Source organism: Moschus berezovskii, chromosome 14 (assembly GCF_049115385.1).
Source record: "Moschus berezovskii isolate FMDL1 chromosome 14, NW_MosBer_1.0, whole genome shotgun sequence".
Taxonomy (NCBI): Eukaryota; Metazoa; Chordata; class Mammalia; order Artiodactyla; family Moschidae; genus Moschus; species Moschus berezovskii.
In genome coordinates, this window is record NC_142473.1 from 12,265,787 (window position 1) to 12,287,885 (window position 22,099).

At 38.2% G+C, this 22,099-nt stretch overlaps 1 protein-coding gene across 1 annotated transcript in view; it reads right to left on the minus strand.

Moving 5' to 3' along the window:
• Window positions 1–1,814: 1,814 nt before the first annotated feature.
• Window positions 1,815–22,099, minus strand: part of CNTN5 (contactin 5) — a 647,843-nt gene continuing 627,558 nt past the window's right edge. Inside the window, exons 22-23 of the mRNA XM_088843612.1 lie at window positions 7,616–7,784; window positions 1,815–1,915 (exon numbers count right to left, since the gene is read on the minus strand). Coding sequence (XP_088699738.1) covers window positions 1,815–1,915; window positions 7,616–7,784 — 270 coding nt within the window. The remainder of the gene's footprint in view (window positions 1,916–7,615; window positions 7,785–22,099) is intronic.

Here is a 22,099-nt window from a genome sequence, read left to right on the forward strand (position 1 = left end):
GTCTCCCGCTTCAAAGGAGGTGCTCAAGGAAGCCCACTTGGTTGTCATTTTTCACAGGCTTTGATATCTACCATCTGTGGTAATATACTACGATGATCTATTAACCAAAAGAGTCTCCTTCATCACTTCTTGTTTGTTTAGGGGAGTCTTGGACATAATTCCCCTCAAAGAGAGTGAGTAACCAACACAAATAGTGGTCCCGTGTCTCTGAAACCAGTCTCTGAGGATGTTCAGAACAGAAACTCTCATTTTTCTCCTGATTCTATAAGGATTAACCTCTAAAGCTAGCAATTTGAGCTCAATACTGCTTCATTTTGCTTGCTATTAAAAGTGTGAGAATTAACAGGTTTAGAATTTGCAAAGAAAAAGAAAGGAATCAACCTTTTGTTTTTATATTAACAACACCTGTAAAGTGGTAGTTACTCCAGGCTATATTTTTGGCATATGACTTTGCAATAACTATCCCTTCAGGCATCTCCTTGGATCTAATGTCAACTCTGGTTGTTCTCATATTTGTTAGAATGTCTGTAAGAAATTATCACATGTAAAACTTTCACCTCACTTTCCAACAACTACTGAAGATCACTTATGTTCAAGTTGATTCTCAAATAGTAAATGGGTATTACCTTTCAAGCAGTAGATGGCTGGAAGAAATAGCTGAGCACTTGTACTGAGGTCATGTTTCCACACACAGCTTAATTTAAAAAAATCAATTTATCCAAGAGGTCCTCTATTTTAATAGTCAGTAAGATTTTATTAATGGCATGTAATGCATGGAATTGTTTTAAAAAATCAACATTTGTTATGCCTCACCATTTTAATCTATAGCCAATCTGTATGTAAAACTACTTGCAGAACAAAGTTTCATTGTCCTTCAAGTTATCTGCAGTTAGAAGAAAACCTTGGGCCTAATTCAACACCATTTTTGGCAATAGGTGGGGAAATGGGAAAGTTCTGTCTTTTATTCGTTTTCAAATTAGCACCCTTGGCAGCATGTCAGTATCTGCAGCCTTTAGTGATCATCTATACACATATATATAGTGACTTTAAATTATCTTTTGTTATTAAAAATAAACATTTATTATATTTTCAGCTAGATAACATAGCACTAGATGAAAACAATAGCACTTCAGTTCATTTGGACTCACTTTCTATTTACCTTGTACTAATATAAATGGCTTACTCCCTACCCTAATAACTGGCTCTAGGGATGCATATAGAATAGCATTTGACAATTTTTGCTATTTCATAATGCAATCATACAATATTTCTGTGGGAAAATTTTTGTGTACTATCCTATAATTGACCACAAAATTGAAGCATTTTTTCATATCTCCTGCTGGCTTGTCGATTGGTATAGTTAGATGAAGGAAAAATTAAAAACAGTAGACTTGGAGTATTAAGTGAATTTTTCATTCTGTTTTGTATTTGTGTTTGAAACAAATCTGCTAGAGACCACTTACTTACAAATGGATGGCACACACTCTGGGTCATCAGATATAAAATCAAATTCCAACATACTAAAAAAGTAAAGAATACATTTGACAGAAATTACTTTTATTTACAAAAATTCATTACATACAATCTGCATATTTTTATTGGACCAAGAACTGTCCTCTCCATTTACAAAAACCAAAAAAAAAAAAAAAAACCTGATGGATAAGTAATATTCCCCTCAATCTCCTGTAAGTGCACCATGTATAGTTCCAAGTTTTTAACGCTCATCTCAAGGTCCTGAGTTTCCAGTTACATTACTACTCTATTCACTGCAGTTATCAAGCTAAAGCGAAGAAAATCAAATTAAGTCTGAAGTTTTACCAATGGGTTGAAGGAATCATCAATGACAAAAGCAACGTTATTGATGAGGACATGGAGAGAGTGTGGAGGGCTGACTGAGCACTAGTGATTTTCCCACCTGTGAAAAGAAGAAGCAGTAAATGGACAGAGTTATTTTGGCTTTGCCTGAGCTAGGATAAACTCAGTTTTTAGGTATGTTAAGACAAATGAATGCAGCATCAATCCTGTTTCTGATGAGAACATTCCTTGTGTTTAGGAAACAAGAGGTTGTCTAGGGTTCTCAAAAGATATACTGAGGGCAGAAGTATATATGGAAGAGTGTGTTTAAAAGGCCGTGTCACCTTGAACAAATATATCTAATCATATATATATATATAAAACATCAATCAAATATATCTAAAACAAATATATCTAAGTGTGACTTTCAACAATGAGAAACTGATGGAAAACATCCCAAATTCCAGGTATGAGAATAAAATAATTTCTATACTGCAAAATTCAGGAAATGAAATAAAAATAATTAGCAAAAGTTTGTGGCAACTAGAATTCATAATTCAATGAAGTAAAATTTTAAATTTAATCATAAAATATTATTTAATTTATGTATGGGTCTTTAATTGATTTTACAATGAGCAGGCTTAAATTCTGGCTTCGTTTGAATTGAGATTCTCACACTAAACTCGGCAAAGAAGGGGCATCTTTCATTACTCTTGCCGGGGCTTCCCAGGTGGTGCTACTGAGAAAGAACCCGCCTGCAATTCAGGAGACATAAGAGATGCTGGTTTGATCCCTGGGTTGGGAAGATCCCCTGGAGGAGGAAATTTCAACCTCTTCCAGTATTCTTGTCTGGAGAATCTCATGGACAAAAGAGACTGGCAGGCTACAGTCCATAGGGTTGCAAAGATTCGGACATGACTTTCATTTTGAGACAAAAGCATTGTATGCAGTTAATGTATTGGGGTGGCTGCTTGATTAAACTCACTAATTTGGATGGATTTTTGTGAAGTAGTTTTGATAGCACCATAAATTCACAAACTAAGTATCATTCTTAGGTTTTCAGTTATTCAAGCCAGAAGTCTTGGGACATATCATCATCATGATTGATTTCTAATGAATGCTTATTATATGCCAAGTACTGTACTAAGCCCTTTATACAGACTATCTTATTTGATCTTCACAACATTCCTATGCAGTATGTGCTATTGTTTATCCCAGTGTTGCTGATGATACTGGGGCTCTAAAAGATGATAGAAACTTGTTTAAAGTCATTGAGTTAGGGATTAGGGGAAAGAGATGTTTTTATGTGCTATCTCTATTAAAACAATGACTGGCCTTAATTAAAACCATAATGATAGATTAATAATAAATAAATAAATGATAGATTGTACCAACCAATTTTTAGAATCATCTTTCTGTCAAGTTATCCTCTCTGGCCAGATTGAGTGTAACAGAATTCTGGGTGTGATTTTTGTTACAGGATAGACTCTCAGTTTATTTTCCAGACATATTTAAGAACTGAAGAAGCCTGTGTTTTATAAACCACACATACATACACTCAAAGCAGCAAACCTTCTTTCCTTTGAAAATTTTTACAGCTAAGGTGCTAATAAAATGTATTATTCAACATATTGGAGAATGTTACATATATTTCAACTTGTACAAAATGGGGTCATTGTGAAGTGCATGGCCACATGTGAGCTATAAGAAAGGTTTGATGGCAAAGCCTCACTGGAGTGTGCATGCATAATAAATAAAAACGATGAAAGCATTCTTTCTATTAATATGAGAGTGGCTGCAACCTTGTTAAATCAACTTACATGATACTTGTACAAAAAAAACTCCTCACTTTCAAAATGTTAAGTAGAGTCTATATCTCAAATTCTACATAGAATCCAGGAGAGAAAAACATGCTATTTCAGCATAGCAAAACACAAGCAACAAAAAAACATTGAATCAATTTCTAGTCTCAGATATAAAACTAATTAACTATTTCACTTGAGCAGGTCATTTAGCTTCTCAGGCTTTTGGGTTTTAGAAAAAAAGATAAGAATGAAACCTATTGTTGCTCCTGCTTTATGGATCTAAGACAACACCAGGAGATTGCACGGTATTAAAGCTCAGGAAATGGGTTGATGGACAAAGTATTATCAACAGAAACATAAAAGTTGATAATTTTACTTGAGAATGATTGCTCAATAAATAATGCTCATGTGGTGTGCTGTGCTTTGTCACTCAGTCATGTCTGTTTGCAACTCCACGGACTGTAGCCTGTAAGGCTTCTCTGTCCATGGGATTCTCCAGGCAAGAATATTGGAGTGGGTTGCCATGCCTTTCTCCAGGGGATCTTCCCAGCCCAGGGATCGAATCCAGGTCTCCTGCATTGCAGGCAGAACCTAAGTCTGCTGCATTGTGGGTGGATTCTTTATATCTGAGCCACCACAGAAACCCAAATAATAATGCTCATAATTACACTTTAATTAGATGTACATTAAACATTTTTTATTTAAGGCTTTAATAAAAATTGCCTAATATTTTTTAAATGAGAGATTTATGTCTTTAATGTACTTTTTTGCTTTTGCTTTTGACAAACTCAATGAAATGTTTACTTTCTTCTGAATTTGCAAAATCTCCCTTCTTTTAATCGGTTTTTCTCTTGCTGATATGATAATGGTGGCAGTGGGTGTGAATTCCAGTTCTTCCTCTTAGTATTAATAATAGTATTAATTATAGTATGATCTTAGGCAAATTACTTAAATTTTCTCCATAAAACAACAACAAAAAAATGCCACCTACCTCATAGATTGTTAAGAAAATTAAGTTGTTAAGCATTTATGATTGTGTCAGACTTATAGCAAAGGCTCTATAACTTTGCTATAAAAGAAATTATTAATATTGCTGAAAATAATAATGATGTTCAAATAAGTTCTAGTGATCTAGTATACAGCATCATGATTGCAAGGCATCACCGACTTGATGGACAAGAGTTTGAGTGAACTCCGGGAGTTGGTGATGGATAGGGAGGCCTGGCATGCTGTGATTCATGGGGTCGCAAAGAGTCGGACACGACTGAGCGACTGAACTGAACTGAATATATATTTGAAAGTTGCTAAGAATGTAAATTCAAAATGTTCTCACCACAGGAAGAATTAGCAATTATATGGTCTGATGGAGGTATTAGCTATATTTTTTCAGTATGTTTGTGTACAGATCTATAATATATAAGTGTATCATATCCACTCTTGTACACCTTAAATTTACACAATGTTAAATTTCAACTATATTTCAAAATAAAGCTGGAAAAAGAAATGCAATGAAATTTATAATTTATTTTGAAATCAATAAACCTAATAATATTTTAATTTTTAAAAACATTCCCTTTAAAATTTCCTGCCCCTCAATGTCCATTATCTAATGACGAAAGCAGTCACTACAATAGAGAAAGAGATATATTAAGCCAGAGTGATAGTAAACGGCAAAGGAGAATGGTAAAGACAATCCAGTTGAATGCAGAGTTCCAGAGAATAACAAGGAGAGATAAGAAAGAAATAGAGGAAAAACAATAGAATGGGAAAGACTAGAGACCTCTTCAAGAAAATTTGAGATACCGAGGGAATATTTCATGCAAAGATGGGCACAATGAGGGACAGAAATGTTAAGGACATAATGGAAGCAGAAATTATTAAGAAGAGGTGGCAAGAACACAGAAGAACTATACAAAAAAGGTCTTAATGACCCTGATAACCACAAAGGTGTGGTCACTCACCTAGAGACAGACATCCTGGAGTGTGAAGTCAAGCGGACCCTAGGAAGCATCACTACAAACAAAACTAGTGGAGGTGATGGAATTTCCAGCTGAACTACTTCAAATCCTAAAAGATGATGCTGTGAAAGTGCTGTGCTCAACATGTCAAGAAATTTGGAAAACGCAGCAGTGGCCACAGGACTAGAAAAGGTCAGTTTTCATTCCAATCCCAAAGAAGGGCAATGCCAAAAAATGTTCATACTACCATGCAGTTGAACTCATTTAACATGCTAGCAAGGTATTGTTCAAAATCCTTCAAGCTAGGTTCTACGGTATATGAACCAAGAACTTCTAGATGTAGAAGCTGGACCTAGAACAGGCAGAGAAACAAGAGATCAAATTGCCAGTATCCGCTGGATCATAGAAAAAGCGAGAGAATTCCAGAGAAATATCTATTTCTGTTTCATTGACTACACCAAAGCCTTTGATTCTATGGATCACAACAAACTGTGGAAAATTCTTACAGAGATGGGAATACCAGACCATCTTACCTGCCTTCTGATAAATGTGTATGTGAGTCAAGAAGCAACAGTTAGAACTGGACATGGGACAATGGACTGGTTCAATATTGGGAAAGGGTACATCAAGGCTATACATTGTCACCTTGCTTATTTAACTTATATGCAGGATATATCATGTGAAATGCCATGGTGGATGAAGCAGAAGCTGGAATCAAGATTGCTGGGAGAAATATCAACAATCTTGTATATGAAGATGATACCACTGTAAAGGCAGAAACTGAAGAGGAACTCAAGAGCCTCTTGAAGAAGGTGAAAGAGTTGGCTTAAAACTCAACATTCAAAAAACTAAGATCATGGTATCTGGTCCCATCACTTCATGGCAAATAGATGGGGAAACAATGAAAACAGTGACAGACTATTTTCTTGGGCTCCAAAATCACTGCAGATGGTGGCTGCATCCATGAAATTAAAAGATGCTTGCTCTTTGGAAGAAAAGTTATGACAAACCTAGACAGTACATTAAAAACCAAAGACATCACTTTCCCAACAAATGTTCATCTAGTCAAAGCTATGATTTTTCCAGTAGGCAGTATGGATATGAGCGTTGAACCATAACAAAAGCTGAATGCCAAAGAATTTATGCATTTGAACTGTGATGCTGAAGAAGACTTTTGGGAGTCCCCTGGACAGCAAAGAGATCCAACCAGTCAACCTTGGAAAGGAAATCAACCATGAACATTCATTGGAAGGACTGATGCTGAAGCTCCAATACTTTGACCACCTGATGCAAAGCACCAGCTCATTGGAAAAAACCCTGATGCTGGGAAAGGTTGAAGGCAAGAGGAGAAGGGAATGACAGTGGATGAGATGGCTGGATGGCACCACTGATTCAATAGACATGAGTTTGAGTAAACTTCGGGAGATGGACAGGGAAGGACAGGGGTGCCTGGCATACTGCAGTACATGGGGTTGCAGAGTCGGACATGACTTTACAACTGAACAAGAGCAAAACCAGTTTAAAAGCAGTATTACAAAGCCCTCATGGCCAGCAGGGTACTTCTTGTGGTCAGAGAAGACTGGGGAATTTCACAAATAAAGATATTTTAATGAGACTGTTAACTCCTTCCTAGATGTGTGGAAATTTCACAGTTGTGGGTGGGCCACCATGGTTTGTATTAATCAGAGGATCATATAGTAATCTGGCTTCCCAGGTGGCTCAGTGGTAGAGAATCTGCTTGTCATTGCAGCCGATGCAGGAAACGGGTTTGATCCTTGGGTTGGGAAGACCCCTTGGAGAAGGAAAGAGCAACCAAGTCTACTATTCTTACCTGAGAAATCCCATGGACAGAGGAGCCTGGAAGGCTACAGTCCATGGGGTGGCAAAGAGTTGGACACAAATGAGCAGTGGAGCATGCTTGCATATCACAATCAGAGGATAAGAGTAGAGAACCTTCAAAGTCTCTGAACCATGCAATCCATCATGTTAATTTTGATGAGGTTTACATCATGTTAATGTTAGAGGTTATCAAATTAAGCCTACTGTGTCAAAACTCACCTGAATATGATGGGACCCTGATTTGGGAACTAGCGGTTCCATCCCCTCCTTCACCATATGCTCGCACTTCAATGATATAGACTCCAGCATCGGGGAGTGGGACTACTGCTTGAGGTTTCTGCGTTTCAATAACTTGACTGTTGCTGTGACCCTCTTGCCTATAAAAAACCTGGAAATGATGACAGATTTTTAATCATTTGATAGTCAACCAAGGATTCAAGATGTTTATTGACTGCCTCCTGTATATCACATTCTGAGCTAAATAGAGGGAGCTTACGGATTAGGCAGATATGCAAGCCAGTGCAATGTATATGTTACATGCAGCAATGGGAGTGAACACAGGGGCTATGGGAATGCAGAAGAGAGTTTAATTCCCTCTAGTGGTTTAGGGAAGGCTTCTAAGCAACTAAATCACCACCTAAGGGAAGGTGGTGCTGAGCTAAATATTTAAAGATAAGTAGAGCTCACAAGCTCAACAGTCAGAAAACTAAGATCATCACATCTGGTCCCATCACTTCATGGGAAATAAATGGGAAAACAGTGGAAACAGTGTCAGCCTTTATTTTTTTGGGCTCTAAAATCACTGCAGATGCTGATTGCAGCCAGGAAATTAAAAGACGCTTACTCCTTGGAAGGAAAGTTATGACCAACCTAGATAGCATATTAAAAAGCAGAGATATTACTTTGCCAACAAAGGTCCCTCTAGTCAAGGCTATGGTTTTTCCCGTGGTCATGTATGGATGTGAGAGTTGGACTGTGAAGAAAGCTGATCACCGAAGAATTGATGCTTTTGAACTGTGGTGCTGGAGAAGACTCTTGAGAGTCCCTTGGACTGCAAGGAGATCCAACCAGTCCATTCTAAAGGAGATCAATCCTGGGTGTTCATTGGAAGGACTGATGCTAAAGCTGAAACTCCAATACTTTGGCTACCTCATGTGAAGAGTTGACTCACTGGAAAAGACTCTGATGCTGGGAGGGATTGGGGGTGGGAGGAGAAGGGGACGACAGAGAATGAGATGGTTGGATGGCATCACCGACTCAATGCACATGAGTTTGAGTGAACTCCGGGAGTTGGTGATGGACAGAGAGGCCTGGGGTGCTGTGATTCATGGGGTCGCAAAGAGTCGGACAGACTGAGCGACTGAACTGAACTGAGAGCTCACAAGTTGGAGAAGGAGAGCAGAAAAATTTTATGGAGATAAGAGAAGATGAAAAATACATCTAAGTAATAAGAAAGCAATAGCATTAGAAGACAGTTGAAAATAGTGAGAAATTGAAGCTAGAGAAGTAGGTAGTAAGGGGGCAGATCATTGAAAATGTTTTATTCCTGGCTAATGAAGTGAATAGTATCCTGAGGAAGTACTCAAAATTGTCATCTTCAAATCATCTGAAAGGAGTAATCAGAAAATTTGTTAAATATATCAATAATAAAACTTAACAATGTAGAAGATGGCCAAAAAGTTAAAAATAAGAGTATTTTTAGTTTTACTTTTGCGTTTACTTTTTGGTGAATTGGCATTTGGATATGTTGGGTAGCCAAGTTAAGGTTTTTTTCTTTTTTAAAAAATATTTACTTAATTTATTTGGCTGCTCTCACTCTTAGTTGTGGCATGTGAGATTTAGTTTCTTGAACAGGAATTGAACTTAGGTTCCCTGCCTTGGGTCCATGGAGTCTTAGCCACTGTATAACAGGGAAGTCCCAAGTTAGCGCTTTTTTGACATTTGCTCATGGTACTAGAATTGAATACATATTTAGGGTAAACAGTTTTAGAACTACAAATTAGGACACGGAATTAGCTTGTGTTTATACGTCAGTAAAAACACAGCTAAGGTTATAAAGATTACACAATTTATACAAGATTATATGTCTAGTTGTGGAAGTAATTGCTTCAGAAGATTAGTAATCTGATGATCAGTTCAGAGGTATTTCACTGTATTATATTGTTTCTACTCATTTGCCTCCCAGTAAACTTATTTTTGTGTGCATAATAGTCAAGTAGCAGCAATGAAGATTTTAAATGCATTTTGATTCAGTTTCATTGCTTTTGTGGTTTTTCATAATTGTTAGTATTATGATTCCTTTGTGTAATAAAGAGAACAATGATTTTGTAGTCATACAGGCCTGTATTCAAAATAGTCTCCTACAAAATAAAACAAAAAGCAATTTCCTACAGATTTCAGTCTGAGCAAATTTGGGCAAGTTGATAAGATTTCTAAATTTCAATTGCCTATACTGTAAAGAAAAACACATGTAAAAACATCCAGCACAGGATCTGATAAGCTTAAAGAGAAACTGACTTCTTCCATTGCTATTATTGTTCATTGTCAGTGGTCAGTATTTACATCATAAAAGATTAACTGCATTGGAAAGCTAGAAAAAATATAATAGATTTTACTTATTAAAAATGTGTTTGAACTTGATTAACCTACACACAAGAACAAAAAAAATTAAATGTAAGTTTCACATATTGAAGCCTGCTTGTACTTAATCTTCTTGTTTGCATTCTGGTAACATACGCTCCCTCCATTTTACTTCCTCTGTCTTTCATGGATTTGAATTTACTTCTGGTCATGGGAGAGAAGTAAATTCTCTGTAAAAGTATATAACATGTGCAATAATTCTATCTATTGAAATCCTTAGAAGGAAGGATGCCATAACTTCAAATAGTTGGGAAATGAAAAAAAATCATGGAATATTTCACTGGGTATCTCATGTAGGTCAGGCATAGTGATATATACTGGAAATTTAGAGAATAAGAACACATGGTTCTGCTCTCATGGCACTTACAGTGGAGACAAACAATGCAATCAATTGTTCTGTGTACTGCAATAGGAAACATATTTGATGCAATAGCCATGTACAGAGCAGTACTGATTTGGGAATCAGAAGCTCTTCTAGGAGGATGCCTAGAGCAGGTTTTTTTTGGCTTTAAGAAAATGACAATTGTATCAGAATTTATGATTCTCATTTTGACTGTAGTAGCATAAAGAATTAGAATTCTGTTCATCCACATGAGATAATTAGAAAGCAAATTTATGGCAACAAAAAAGTATGTAAATTGGTGAGGATTGGCAGGGGAGTAACTATTTTAGAGGACATTGTTATTATGGTTCAATAAATTACAATTCTTATGACAATGAAAAATGCAGCCAGTAATGCATACCTAATGTTGCTGTAAAATCCAGAGTTGAAGAAAAATTTGTGGATCAGTTGAGATTTAGGAACAAAAGGTAAGGGCAAGAAATATCAGTTAATGGCAGCAAAAGGAGTTAGAGATTAAACATGGCTTTTACCAATATATCCAGGGAGATGTAGTGCTATGAGAGAATAAGTAGGTATAATAAGTGAAAAGATACATTAGATTAACGGTTAGTCTTAGGTGATTTAGAGAATATTCATTCATTGTAAAATCTTGATTTAGAAAAGATGAATACAAATGACAAATATGAGATGGTTAATGAATTATCAAGACATGTCAGAAATAGTTATTGACAGTAACAAGACCAGGGAGCACTTTGAGAAGCTGGACATTTATAGATTGACTGTTACAATAACGACTATCTCCAGGCATAAAGAACAGTGTCTATTTTCAAGACTATTCTCAAATTCTATTTAAAAACCTGAGAAAAGTGGGTTAGCCAAGAGATGATTCTAAACAAACAATAATGTGATACTGCTATTCTCAAAGGCATGATCTGGTATTGGTTAATCTGTACATTTTATGGTAAAGTAATGGTGTGAGTAAGTCTAAAAACATAGCAGAATAAATTTTTGCTAGTTGTGCCCACAAGTGCTGTTGGAAGGATGGATCTTATTAAACAAAAGGGCTATCCACCAGTACTTCCCAGGTGGTGCAGCGGTAAAGAATCTGCCTGTTAATACAGGAGACACAAGGTTTGACTTCTGAATGGGGAAGATCCCCTGGGTTAGGAAATGGCAAACTGCTCCAGTTTTCTTGCCTGGAAAATTCCACGGACAGAGGAACCTGGTAGGCTATAGTTCATGGGGTCGCAAAGGGTTGGACACAACTGAGTGACTGAGAACACACATATAGTCACCAGCTGAGCATCTTGAGAACAATCACTCTTCGCAATAGTGAGTGACGAATCCAAAGTCTCAGTGGCCATGGGTGTGTGAGGAGGAACAGTAGAATCTGGGTGAAAAGAAGGTGGGAACACAATTATCAGTGAGAAGCCCCGGCTGTAAGATGACTACAAGGACCTTTAAGAACTGGATTTCCTGTTGGCAATTTCATGTATATTTGCATGTTGTGCCTTTCAGTCTACTATTCCCCACTGACATTTCCATAAAGTCTTCTTTGTATATGTTATTCAGTTGCTCTGTCCTGTCCAACTCTTTGCAAACTGATGAAAGGCAGCACACCAGGCTTCCCTCTCCATCACCAACTCCCGGAGTTTACTCAAACTCATGTCCATTGAGTCAGTGATGCCATCCAGCCATCTCATCCTCTGTCGTCCCCTTCTCCTCCTACCCTCAATCTTCCCAGCATCAGGGTCTTTTCAAATGAGTCAGCTCCTTGCATCAGGTGGCCAAAGTATTGGAGTTTCAGTTTCAACATCAGTCCTTCCAGTGAACACCCAGGACTGATCTCCTTTAGGATGGACTGGTTGGATCTCCTTGCAGTCCAAGGGACTCTCAAGAGTCTTCTCCAGCACCACAGTTCAAAAGCATCAATTATTCGACGCTTAGCTTTCTTTATAGTCCAACTCTCACATCCATACATGACCACTGGAAAAACTATAGCCTTGACTAGATGGACCTTTGTTGACAAAGTAATGTCTCTGCTTTTTATATGCGGTCTAGTTTGGTAATAACTTTTCTTCCAAAGAGTAAGCGTCTTTTAATTTCATGGCTGCAATCAACATCTGCAGTGATTTTGGAGCCCCCCAAAATAGTCAGCTACTGTTTCCACTGTTTCCCCATCTATTTGCCATGAAGTGATGGGACAGGAAGCCATGATTAGTTTTCTGAATGTCAAGCTTTATGCCAACTTTTTCACTCTCCTCTTTCACTTTCATCAAGAGGCTTTTTAGTTCTTCTTCACTTTCTGCCATAAGGGAGGTGCAATCTGCACACATGAGGTTATTGATATTTCTCTTGGTAGTCTTGATTCTAGCTTGTGATTCCTCCAGCCCAGCATTCCTCATGATGTCCTCTGAATATAAGTTAAATAAGCAGAGTGACAATATACAGCCTTGACATACTCCTTTTCCTATTTGGAACCAGTCTTTTGTTCTGTGTCCTGTTCCTACTGTTGCTTCTGAACCTGCATACAGGTTTCACAAGAGTCAGGTCAGGTGGTGTGGTATTCCCATCTCTTTAAGAATTTTCCACAGTTTATTGTGATTCACACAGTCAAAGGCTTTGGCATAGTCAATAAAGCAGAAATAGATGTTTTTCTGGAACTCTCTTGCTCTTTTGATGATGCAGAAGATGTTGGCAATTTGATCTCTGGTTCTTCTGCCTTTTCTAAAACCAGCTTGAACATCCAGAAGTTTATAGTTCATGTATTGCTGAAGCCTGGCTTTGAGAATTTTGAGCATGACTTTACTAGCATGTGAGATGAATGCAACTGTGTGGTAGTTTGAATATTCTTTGGCATTGCCTTTCTTTGGGATTGGGAAGATAACTGACCTTTTCCAGTCCTGTGGCTACTGCTGAGTTTTCCAAATTTGCTGGCATATTGAGTCCAGCACTTTCACAGCATCATCTTTCAGGATTTGAAATAACACAACTGGAATTCCAACATGTCCACTAAATTTGTTCGTAGTGATGCTTCCTAAGGCCCACTTGACTTCGCATTCCAGGATGTCTGGCTCTAGGTGAGTGATCACACCATTGTCGCTATCTGGGTCATGAAGATATTTTTTGTACAGTTCTTCCATGTATTCTTGCCACCTCTTTTTAATATCTTCTGCTTCTGTTAGGTCCATACCATTTCTGTCCTTTTTTGAGCCCATCTTTGCATGAAATTTTCCCTTGATATCTCTAATTTTCTTGAAGAGATCTCTAGTCTTTCCCATTCTATTGTTTTCCTCTATTTCTTTGCATTGATTGCCGAGGAAGCCTTTCTTATATCTCCTTCCTGTTCTTTGGACCTCTTCACTCAAATGGGTATATATCTTTCCTTTTTTCCTTTGCTTCTTTTCTTTTCACAGATATTTGTAAGACCTCCTCAGACAGCCATTTTGCTTTTCTGCATTTCTTTTTCTTCAGGATGGTCTTGATGCCTGTCTCCTGTACAATGTCACAAACCTCTGTCCATAGTTCATCAGGCACTCTGTCTATCAGATCTAATCCCTTAAATCTATTTCTTACTTCCACTGTATAATCATAAGGAATTTGATTTAGGTCATACCTGAATGGTCTAGTGGTTTTCCCCACTTTCTTCTATTTAAGTCTGAATTTGGCATTAAGGAGTTCATGATCTGAGCCACAGTCAGCTTCCAGTGTTGTTTTTGCTGACAGTATAGAGCTTCTCCATCTTTAGCTTCAAAGAATATAATCAATCTGATTTCAGTATTGGCCATCTGGTGTTGTCCATGTGTAGAGTATTCTCTTGTGTTGTTGGAAGTGAGTGTTTGCTATGACCAGGGTGTTTGCTATGGCCATATATGTATATGTTTTATATATATATATATATACAAATTATATGTCACGTTATTTATAGATGATATACATATACATGTCTTCATGTTATACAAGCCATTTCTGTCTTAATTTTTTAAATATGATGAAAAACATGTAAGCATAATCAAATATAGAAATGACAATATAAACTATTGTGTATTAGTCATTTTAACTTGTGGGGATCACAGTAAATTTGGAGTGAATATAAGATAAAAGAACAGCTGTAAGATACAGGAAGCTCTCCTGGAGGAGGGCATGACAATCCACTCCAATATTCTTGCCTGGAGAATCCCAAGGACAGAGGAGCCTGGAGGGCTAGAGTCCATAAGGTAACAAAGAGTCTGATGCAACTGAAGTGACTTAGAATGCATGCAGGATATAGTCAATCAAGGAGACTAGTGTTCTTGCCTGGAGAATCCCAGGGACGGGGGAGCCTGGTGGGCTTCCGTCTATGGGGTCACACAGAGTCGGACACGACTGAAGTGACTTAGCAGCAGCAGCAGCAGCATGGTCATAGACCCTAACCTCCTTGAAAAACTGGAAAAATATATGGATGGGCTTCACATTCTATAGGCTGTGGAATATATTTTCAATCCAAATGTAACCATGTCTCAGGAGTCTGGCAGGCTCTAACTGGTAGCTAAATGAAATAAACAAATGAAAATTCCTATGTATCGATGGATCATATAATAACTAGTAAGCTTTGAGCCTGATCCCCCCGTACTTTCTCAAGCTCTATAAATAGCAGAAAGCAGAGGTAAAGGGGAAGATATATGGTGAAATGTTAGTTGTTCAAACATGTCTGAATTTTTGCAACCCCATGGATTGTAGCCCACCAGGCTCCTCTGCTCATGGAGTTAGTTCTCCAGGCAGAAACACTGTAGTGGGTAGCCCAGCTAGTCCCCTCTCTAGGGGATAGAATCTCAGTCTCCTGCATTATAGGTGGATTCTTTACCATCTGAGGCACCAGGAAAGGCCCTATATGGTGAAGGGATTGTATATTGGGAATGGATATTTCTAGTGTAGATTGAAAAATGAGACCTTGTTTCTTGGTATGTAGCCTGAAGCCCTTATACTGAATTTCTCCTGACTGCACATATCTTTTCTGAGTGGACAGAAGTTTCTCTTGGTGGTGAGAGGGATACTTGCTCTAGGGAAAGCATAGGCCATGGGTATTTAGCATTTATTTTCTCTTCTACTTAAGTTTAAATCTGTACAAGAATTGGTAAGTATAAGATGGCTGTTCTACTTGATAATTTGGGAAGTTTCTTTCACAGCATAAAGAAAAAAAAACTACTCTCAAGATCGTTAAGGAGAATTACAGCTGAATATAAAAGCAGAGAAGCTATCAATAGCTGAGAAAAAGAAACTAAAAGCAATGGAGAAAAGGAAAGATATACCCATTTGAATGCAGAGATAAAAAGAATAGCAAGGAGAGATAAGAAAGTCTTAGCCAGACTCATCAAGAAACAAAGGGAGAAAAACCAAATCAATAAAATTAGAAATGAAAAGGGAGAGATCACAACAGACAACACAGAAATACAAAGGATCGTAAGAGACTACTATCAACAATTATATGCCAATAAAATGGACAACTTGGAAGAAATGGACAAATTCTTAGAACAGTACAACTTTCCAAAACTGAGCCAGGAAGAAATAGAAAATCTGAACAGACCCATCACAAGCACAGAAATTGAAACTGTAATCAGAAATCTTCCAGTGGGCTTTATCCCAGGGATGCAAGGATTCTTCAACATCCGCAAATCAATCAATGTAATACACCACATTAACAAATTGAAAGATAAAAACCATATGATTATCTCAATAGATGCAGAGAAAGCCTTTAACAAAATTCAACATCCATTTATGATCAAAACCCTCCAGAAGGCGGGAATAGAAGGAACATACCTCAGCATAATAAAAGCTATATATGACAAACCCACAGCAAACATTATCCTCAATGGTGAAGAACTGAAAGCATTTCCCCTAAAGTCAGGAACAAGACAAGGGTGCCCACTCTCACCACTACTATTCAACATAGTTCTAGGAGTTTTGGCTACAGCAATCAGAGCAGAAAAAGACATAAAAGAAATCCAAATCGGAAAAGAAGAAGTAAAACTCTCACTGTTTGCAGATGACATGATATTCTACACAGAAAACCCTAAAGACCCTACCAGAAAATTACTAGAGCTAATCAGTGAATATAGTAAAGTTGCAGGATATAAAATCAACACACAGAAATCCCTTGCATTCCTATACACTAATAATGAGAAAATAGAAAGAGAAATTAAGGAAACAATTCCATTCACCATTGCAACAAAAAGAATAAAATACTTAGGAATATATCTACCTAAAGAAACAAAAGACCTATATATAGAAAACTATAAAACACTGGTGAAAGAAATCAAAGAGGACACTAATAGATGGAGAAATATACCGTGTTAATGGATTGGAAGAATAAATATTGTAAAAATGAATATATTACCCAAAGTAATTTATAAGTTCAATGCAATCCCTATCAAGCTACCAACGGTGTTTTTCACAGAGCTAGAACAAATAATTTCACAATTTGTATGGAAATACAAAAAACCTTGAATACCCAAAGCAATCTTGAAAAAGAAGAATGGAACTGGAGGAATCAACCTGCCGGACTTCAGGCTCTACTACAAAGCCACAGTCATCAAGACAGTATGGTACTGCCATAAAGAAAGAAATATAGATCAATGGAACAAAATAGAAAGCCCAGAGATAAATCCACGCACCTATGGACACCTTATCTTTGACAAAGGAGGCAAGAATATTCAATGGAGAAAAGACAATCTCTTTAACAAGTGGTGCTGGGAAAATTGGTCAACCACTTGTAAAAGAATGAAACTAGAACACTCCCTAATACCATACACAAAAATAAACTCAAAATGTATTAAAAATCTAAATGTAAGACCAGAAACTATAAAACTCCTAGAGGAGAACATAGGCAAAACACTCTCCAACATAAATCACAGCAGGATCTTCCATGACCCACCTCCCAGAATATTGCAAATAAAAACAAAAATAAACAAATGGGACCTAATTAAAATTAAAAGCTTCTGCACAGCAAAGGAAACTATAAGAAAGGTGAAAAGACAGCCTTCAGAATAGGAGAAAATAATAGCAAATGAAGAAACTGACAAAGGATTAATCTCAAAAATGCACAAACAACTCCTGCAGCTCAATTGCAGAAAAATAAATGACCCAATCAAAAAATGGGCCAAAGAACTAAACAGACATTTCTCCAAAAAAGACATACAGATGACTAACAAACACATGAAAAGATGTTCAACATCCCTCATAATCAGAGAAATGCAAATCAAAAACACAATGAGGTACCATTTCACACCAGTCAGAATGGCTGCTATCCAAACGTCTACAAGCAATAAATGTTGGAGAGGGTGTGGAGAAACTCTTACACTGTTGGTGGTAATGCAAACTAATACAGCCACTATGGAGAACAGGGTGGAGATTCCTCAAAAAACTGGAAATATAACTGCCATATGATCCAGCAATCGCACTCCTGGGCATACACACTGAGAAAACCAGAATTGAAAGAGACACGTGTACTCCAATGTTCATTGCAGCCCTGTTTATAATGGCCAGGACATGGAAGCGGCCTAGATGTCCATCTGCAGACAAATGGATAAGAAAACTCTGGTACATTTACACAATGGAGTATTACTTAGCAATTAAAAAGAATACATTTGAATCAGTTCTAATGAGGTGGATGAAACTGGAGCCTATTATACAGAGTGAAGTAAACAAGAAAGAAAAACACCAATACAGTATACTAACGCATATATATGGAATTTAGAAAGATGATAACAATAACCCTGTATACGAGACAGCAAAAGAGACACAGATGTATAGAACAGTCTTTTGGACTCTGTGGGAGAGGACGAGGGTGGGATGATTTGGGAGAATGGCATTGAAACATGTATGTTATCATATGTGATACGAATTGCCAGTCCAAGTTCGATGCATGATACAAGATGCTCGGGGATGGTGTACTGGGATGAACCAGAAGGATGGAATGGGGAGGGAAGTGGGAGGGGGGTTCAAGATGGGGAACATATGTACACCCGGGGTGGATTCATGTCATTATATGGCAAAACCAACACAATGATGTAAAGTAATTAGTCTCCAATTAAAATAAACAAATAAAAAAAGAAAGACTTCCTAAGTGAACAATGCAAATAAATAGAGGAAAACAATAGAATGGGATAGACTAGAGATCTCGTCAAGAAAATTAGAGATACCAAGGGAACATTTCATGCAAGGATGGGCTTAATAAAGGACAGAAATAGTATGGACCTAACAGAAGCAGAAGATATTCAGTAGTGATAGTAAGAAAAAGCAGAACTATACAAAAAAGATCTTAATAACCCAGATAAATACAATGCAGTAATCACTCACCTAGAGCCAGACATCCTAGAGTGTGAAGTCAAGTGGGCCTTAGGAAGCATCACTACAAACAAAACTAGTGGAGGTGATGGAATTCTAGCTGAGCTATCTCAAATCCTAAAAGATGATGCTGTGAAAGTGCTGCAAACAATATGCCAGCAAATTTGGAAAACTCAGCAATGGCCACAAGACTGGAAAAGTTCAGTTTTAATTCCAGTCCCAAAGAAAGGCAATGCCAAAAAAATGCTCAAACTATCATACAATTGCACTCATCTCACATGCTAGCAAAGTAATGCTCAAAATTCTCCAAGCGAAGCTTCAGCAATATGTGAACTGAGAACTTCCAGATGTTCAAGCTGGATCTAGAAAACGTAGAGGAACCAGAGATCAAATTGCCAACATCCACTGGATCATCAAAAAAACAAGAGAGTTCCAGAAAAACATCTATTTCTGCTTTATTGACTATGCCAAAGCCTTTGACTGTGTGGATCACAACAAACTTTGGAACATTCTTAAAGATATGGGAATACCAGACCACCTGACCTGCCTCCTGAGAAACCTATATTCAGGTCAGGAAGCAACAGTTAGAACTGGAAATGGAATAACGAACTGGTTAAAAATTAAGAAAGGAATACATCAAGGCTGTATATTGTCAGCCTGCTTATTTAACATATATGCAGAGTATTTCATGCGTCATGCTGGGCTGGAAGAAGCACAAGCTGGAATCAAGATTGCTGGGAGAAATATCAATAACCTCAGACATGCAGATGACACCACCCTTATGGCAGAAAGTGAAGAGGAAGGAAAGAATATCTTGATGAAAGTGAAAGAGGAGTGTGAAAGAGCTGGCTTAAAACTCAACATTCAAAAAGCTAAGATCATGGCATCTGGTCCCACCACTTCATTGCAAGTAGATGAGGGAACAATGCAAACAATGAGACTGCATCCATGAAATTAAAAGACGCTTGCTCCTTTGAAGAAAAGCTATGACAAACCCTGGCAGCACATTAGAAAGCAGAGACTTTGCCAACAAATGTTTCCCTAATCAGAGCTATGGTCTTTCCAGTAGTCACGTATGGATTTGAGAGTTGGACTATAAAGAAAGCTGTGTGCTGAAGAATTAATACTTTTGACCTGTGGTGGTGGAGAAGACTCTTTAGAGTCCCTTGGACTGCAAGAAGATCCAGCCAGTTCATCCTAAAGGAGATCAGTCCTGAATATTCATTGGAAGGACTGGTGCTTAAGCTGAAGCTCCAATACTTTGGGCACCTGATGCGAAGAACTGACTCATTTGAAAAGACCCTGATGCTGGTAAAGATTGAAGGCAGGAGAAGGGGATGACAAAGCACAAGATGTTTGGATGGCATGACCGACTTGATGGGCATGAATTTGAGTAAGCTCCGGGAGTTGGTGATGGACAGGGAAGCCTGGTGTGCTGCAGTCCATGGGGTCACAAAGCGCTGGACATGACTGAGTGACTGAACTGAACTGAACTGATACTTCAGTCCAGAGTTATGTTGTAATTTTTAGAAGTGCCAGTAACAGATGCAACATGTGTTAAAGATACTAAGTATTCTAGATAAAAATCCCAAACTAGTGGAGTTACAAAAACAAAGATTTTTTTCATTTGAAAATACTTATGTTTTTTCCAGTGGTCATGTATGGATGTGAGAGTTGGACTGTGAAGAAAGCTGAGCGCCGAAGAATTGATGCTTTTGAACTGTGGTGCTGGAGAAGACCCTTGAGAGTCCCTTGGACTGCAAGGAGATCCAACCAACTAAAGGAGATCAATCCTGGGTGCTCATTGGAAGGACTGATGCTGAAGCTGAAACTCCAATACTTTGGCCACCTCATGTGAAGAGTTGACTCACTGGAAAAGACTCTGATGCTAGGAGGGATTGGGGGCGGGAGGAGAAGGGGACGACAGAGAATGAGATAGCTGGATGGCATCACCAACTCGATGGACATGAGTTTGAGTGAACTCTGGGAGTTGGTGATGGACAGGGAGGCCCGGAGTGCTGTGATTCATGGGGTCGCAAAGAGTCGGGCACAACTGAGTGACTGAACTGAACTGAACTGAACTGAAGTTACATTAAGAAATTTCTTGGAATTTTTTTCCAGTTTTCTGACACCTGATATGCAATATATTAAGGAAACATGGATTTAATTCTGAATTGGGAACTGTAAAATGAATCACATATTAATTATCTGAAGAAGTGATGAATATGTTAAATAATCTCCCACATTTGACTCAACTTTTTATATGGAAAGCTATCTTGTTTGAGGGTAAATAATTTGTAGCCATGTCTGCAAAAGACAACTATTTTTCAGCGTTTTTCTGGTTCTTCATGCTTCTATTACTCTTGCTTATTAATAGAAGCTGTGATGTTTTAAAAGTATTGCTATTAAATCTAGATTTCTTGAACAAAATCCCAAGAAGTCCAAGTTCTCTTGGACAGGCTCAAAGAGCAGTGAGAAATTTCACTAAATAGGTAATGGTTAAGGAAAGTTATGCGGAGAAGGCGATGGCAAGCCACTCTAGTACTCTTGCCTTGAAAATCCCATGGACAGAGGAGCCTGGTGGGCTACAGTCCATGGGGTCGGTACTAGTTGGACAAGACTGAGCGACTTCACTTTCACTTTTCACTTTCACACATTGGAGAAGGAAATGGCGACCGAATCCAGTGTTCTTGCCTGGAGAATCCCAGGGACGGGGGAGCCTGGTGGGCTGCCGTCTATGGGGCTGCACAGAGTCGGACACGACTGAAGCAACTTAGCAGCAGCAGCAGCAAGGAAGGTAATGACCAACCTAGATAGCATATTAAAAAGCAGAGACATTACTTTGCCAACCAAGGTCCGCCTAGTCAAGGCTATGGTTTTTCCCGTGGTCATGTATGGATGTGAGATTTGGACTGTGAAGAAAACTGATCGCTGAAGAATTGATGCTTTTGAACTCTGGTGCTGGAGAAGACTCTTGAGAGTCCCTTGGACTGCAAGGAGATCCAATCAGTCCATTCTAAAGGAGATCAGTCCTGGGTGTTCATTGGAAGGACTGATGCTAAAACTGAAACTCCACTACTTTGGCCACCTCATGCAAAGAGTTGACTCATTGGAAAAGGTTCTGATCCTGGGAGAGATGGGGGGCAGGAAGAGAAGGGGACGATGGAGGATGAGATGGCTGGATGGCATCACCAACTCGATGGACATGCTCTGGGAGTTGGTGATGGATAGGGAGGCCTGGCATGCTGTGATTCATGGGATTGCAGAGTCAGACACGACTGATCGACTGAACTGATCTGAACTGAATTGATAGGGATTCAATATTTTAACTTCTTTGCTGGTGGCTCAGATACAGTAAAGAATCTGCCTGCCTTGTGGGAGAGACAGGTTTGACCCCT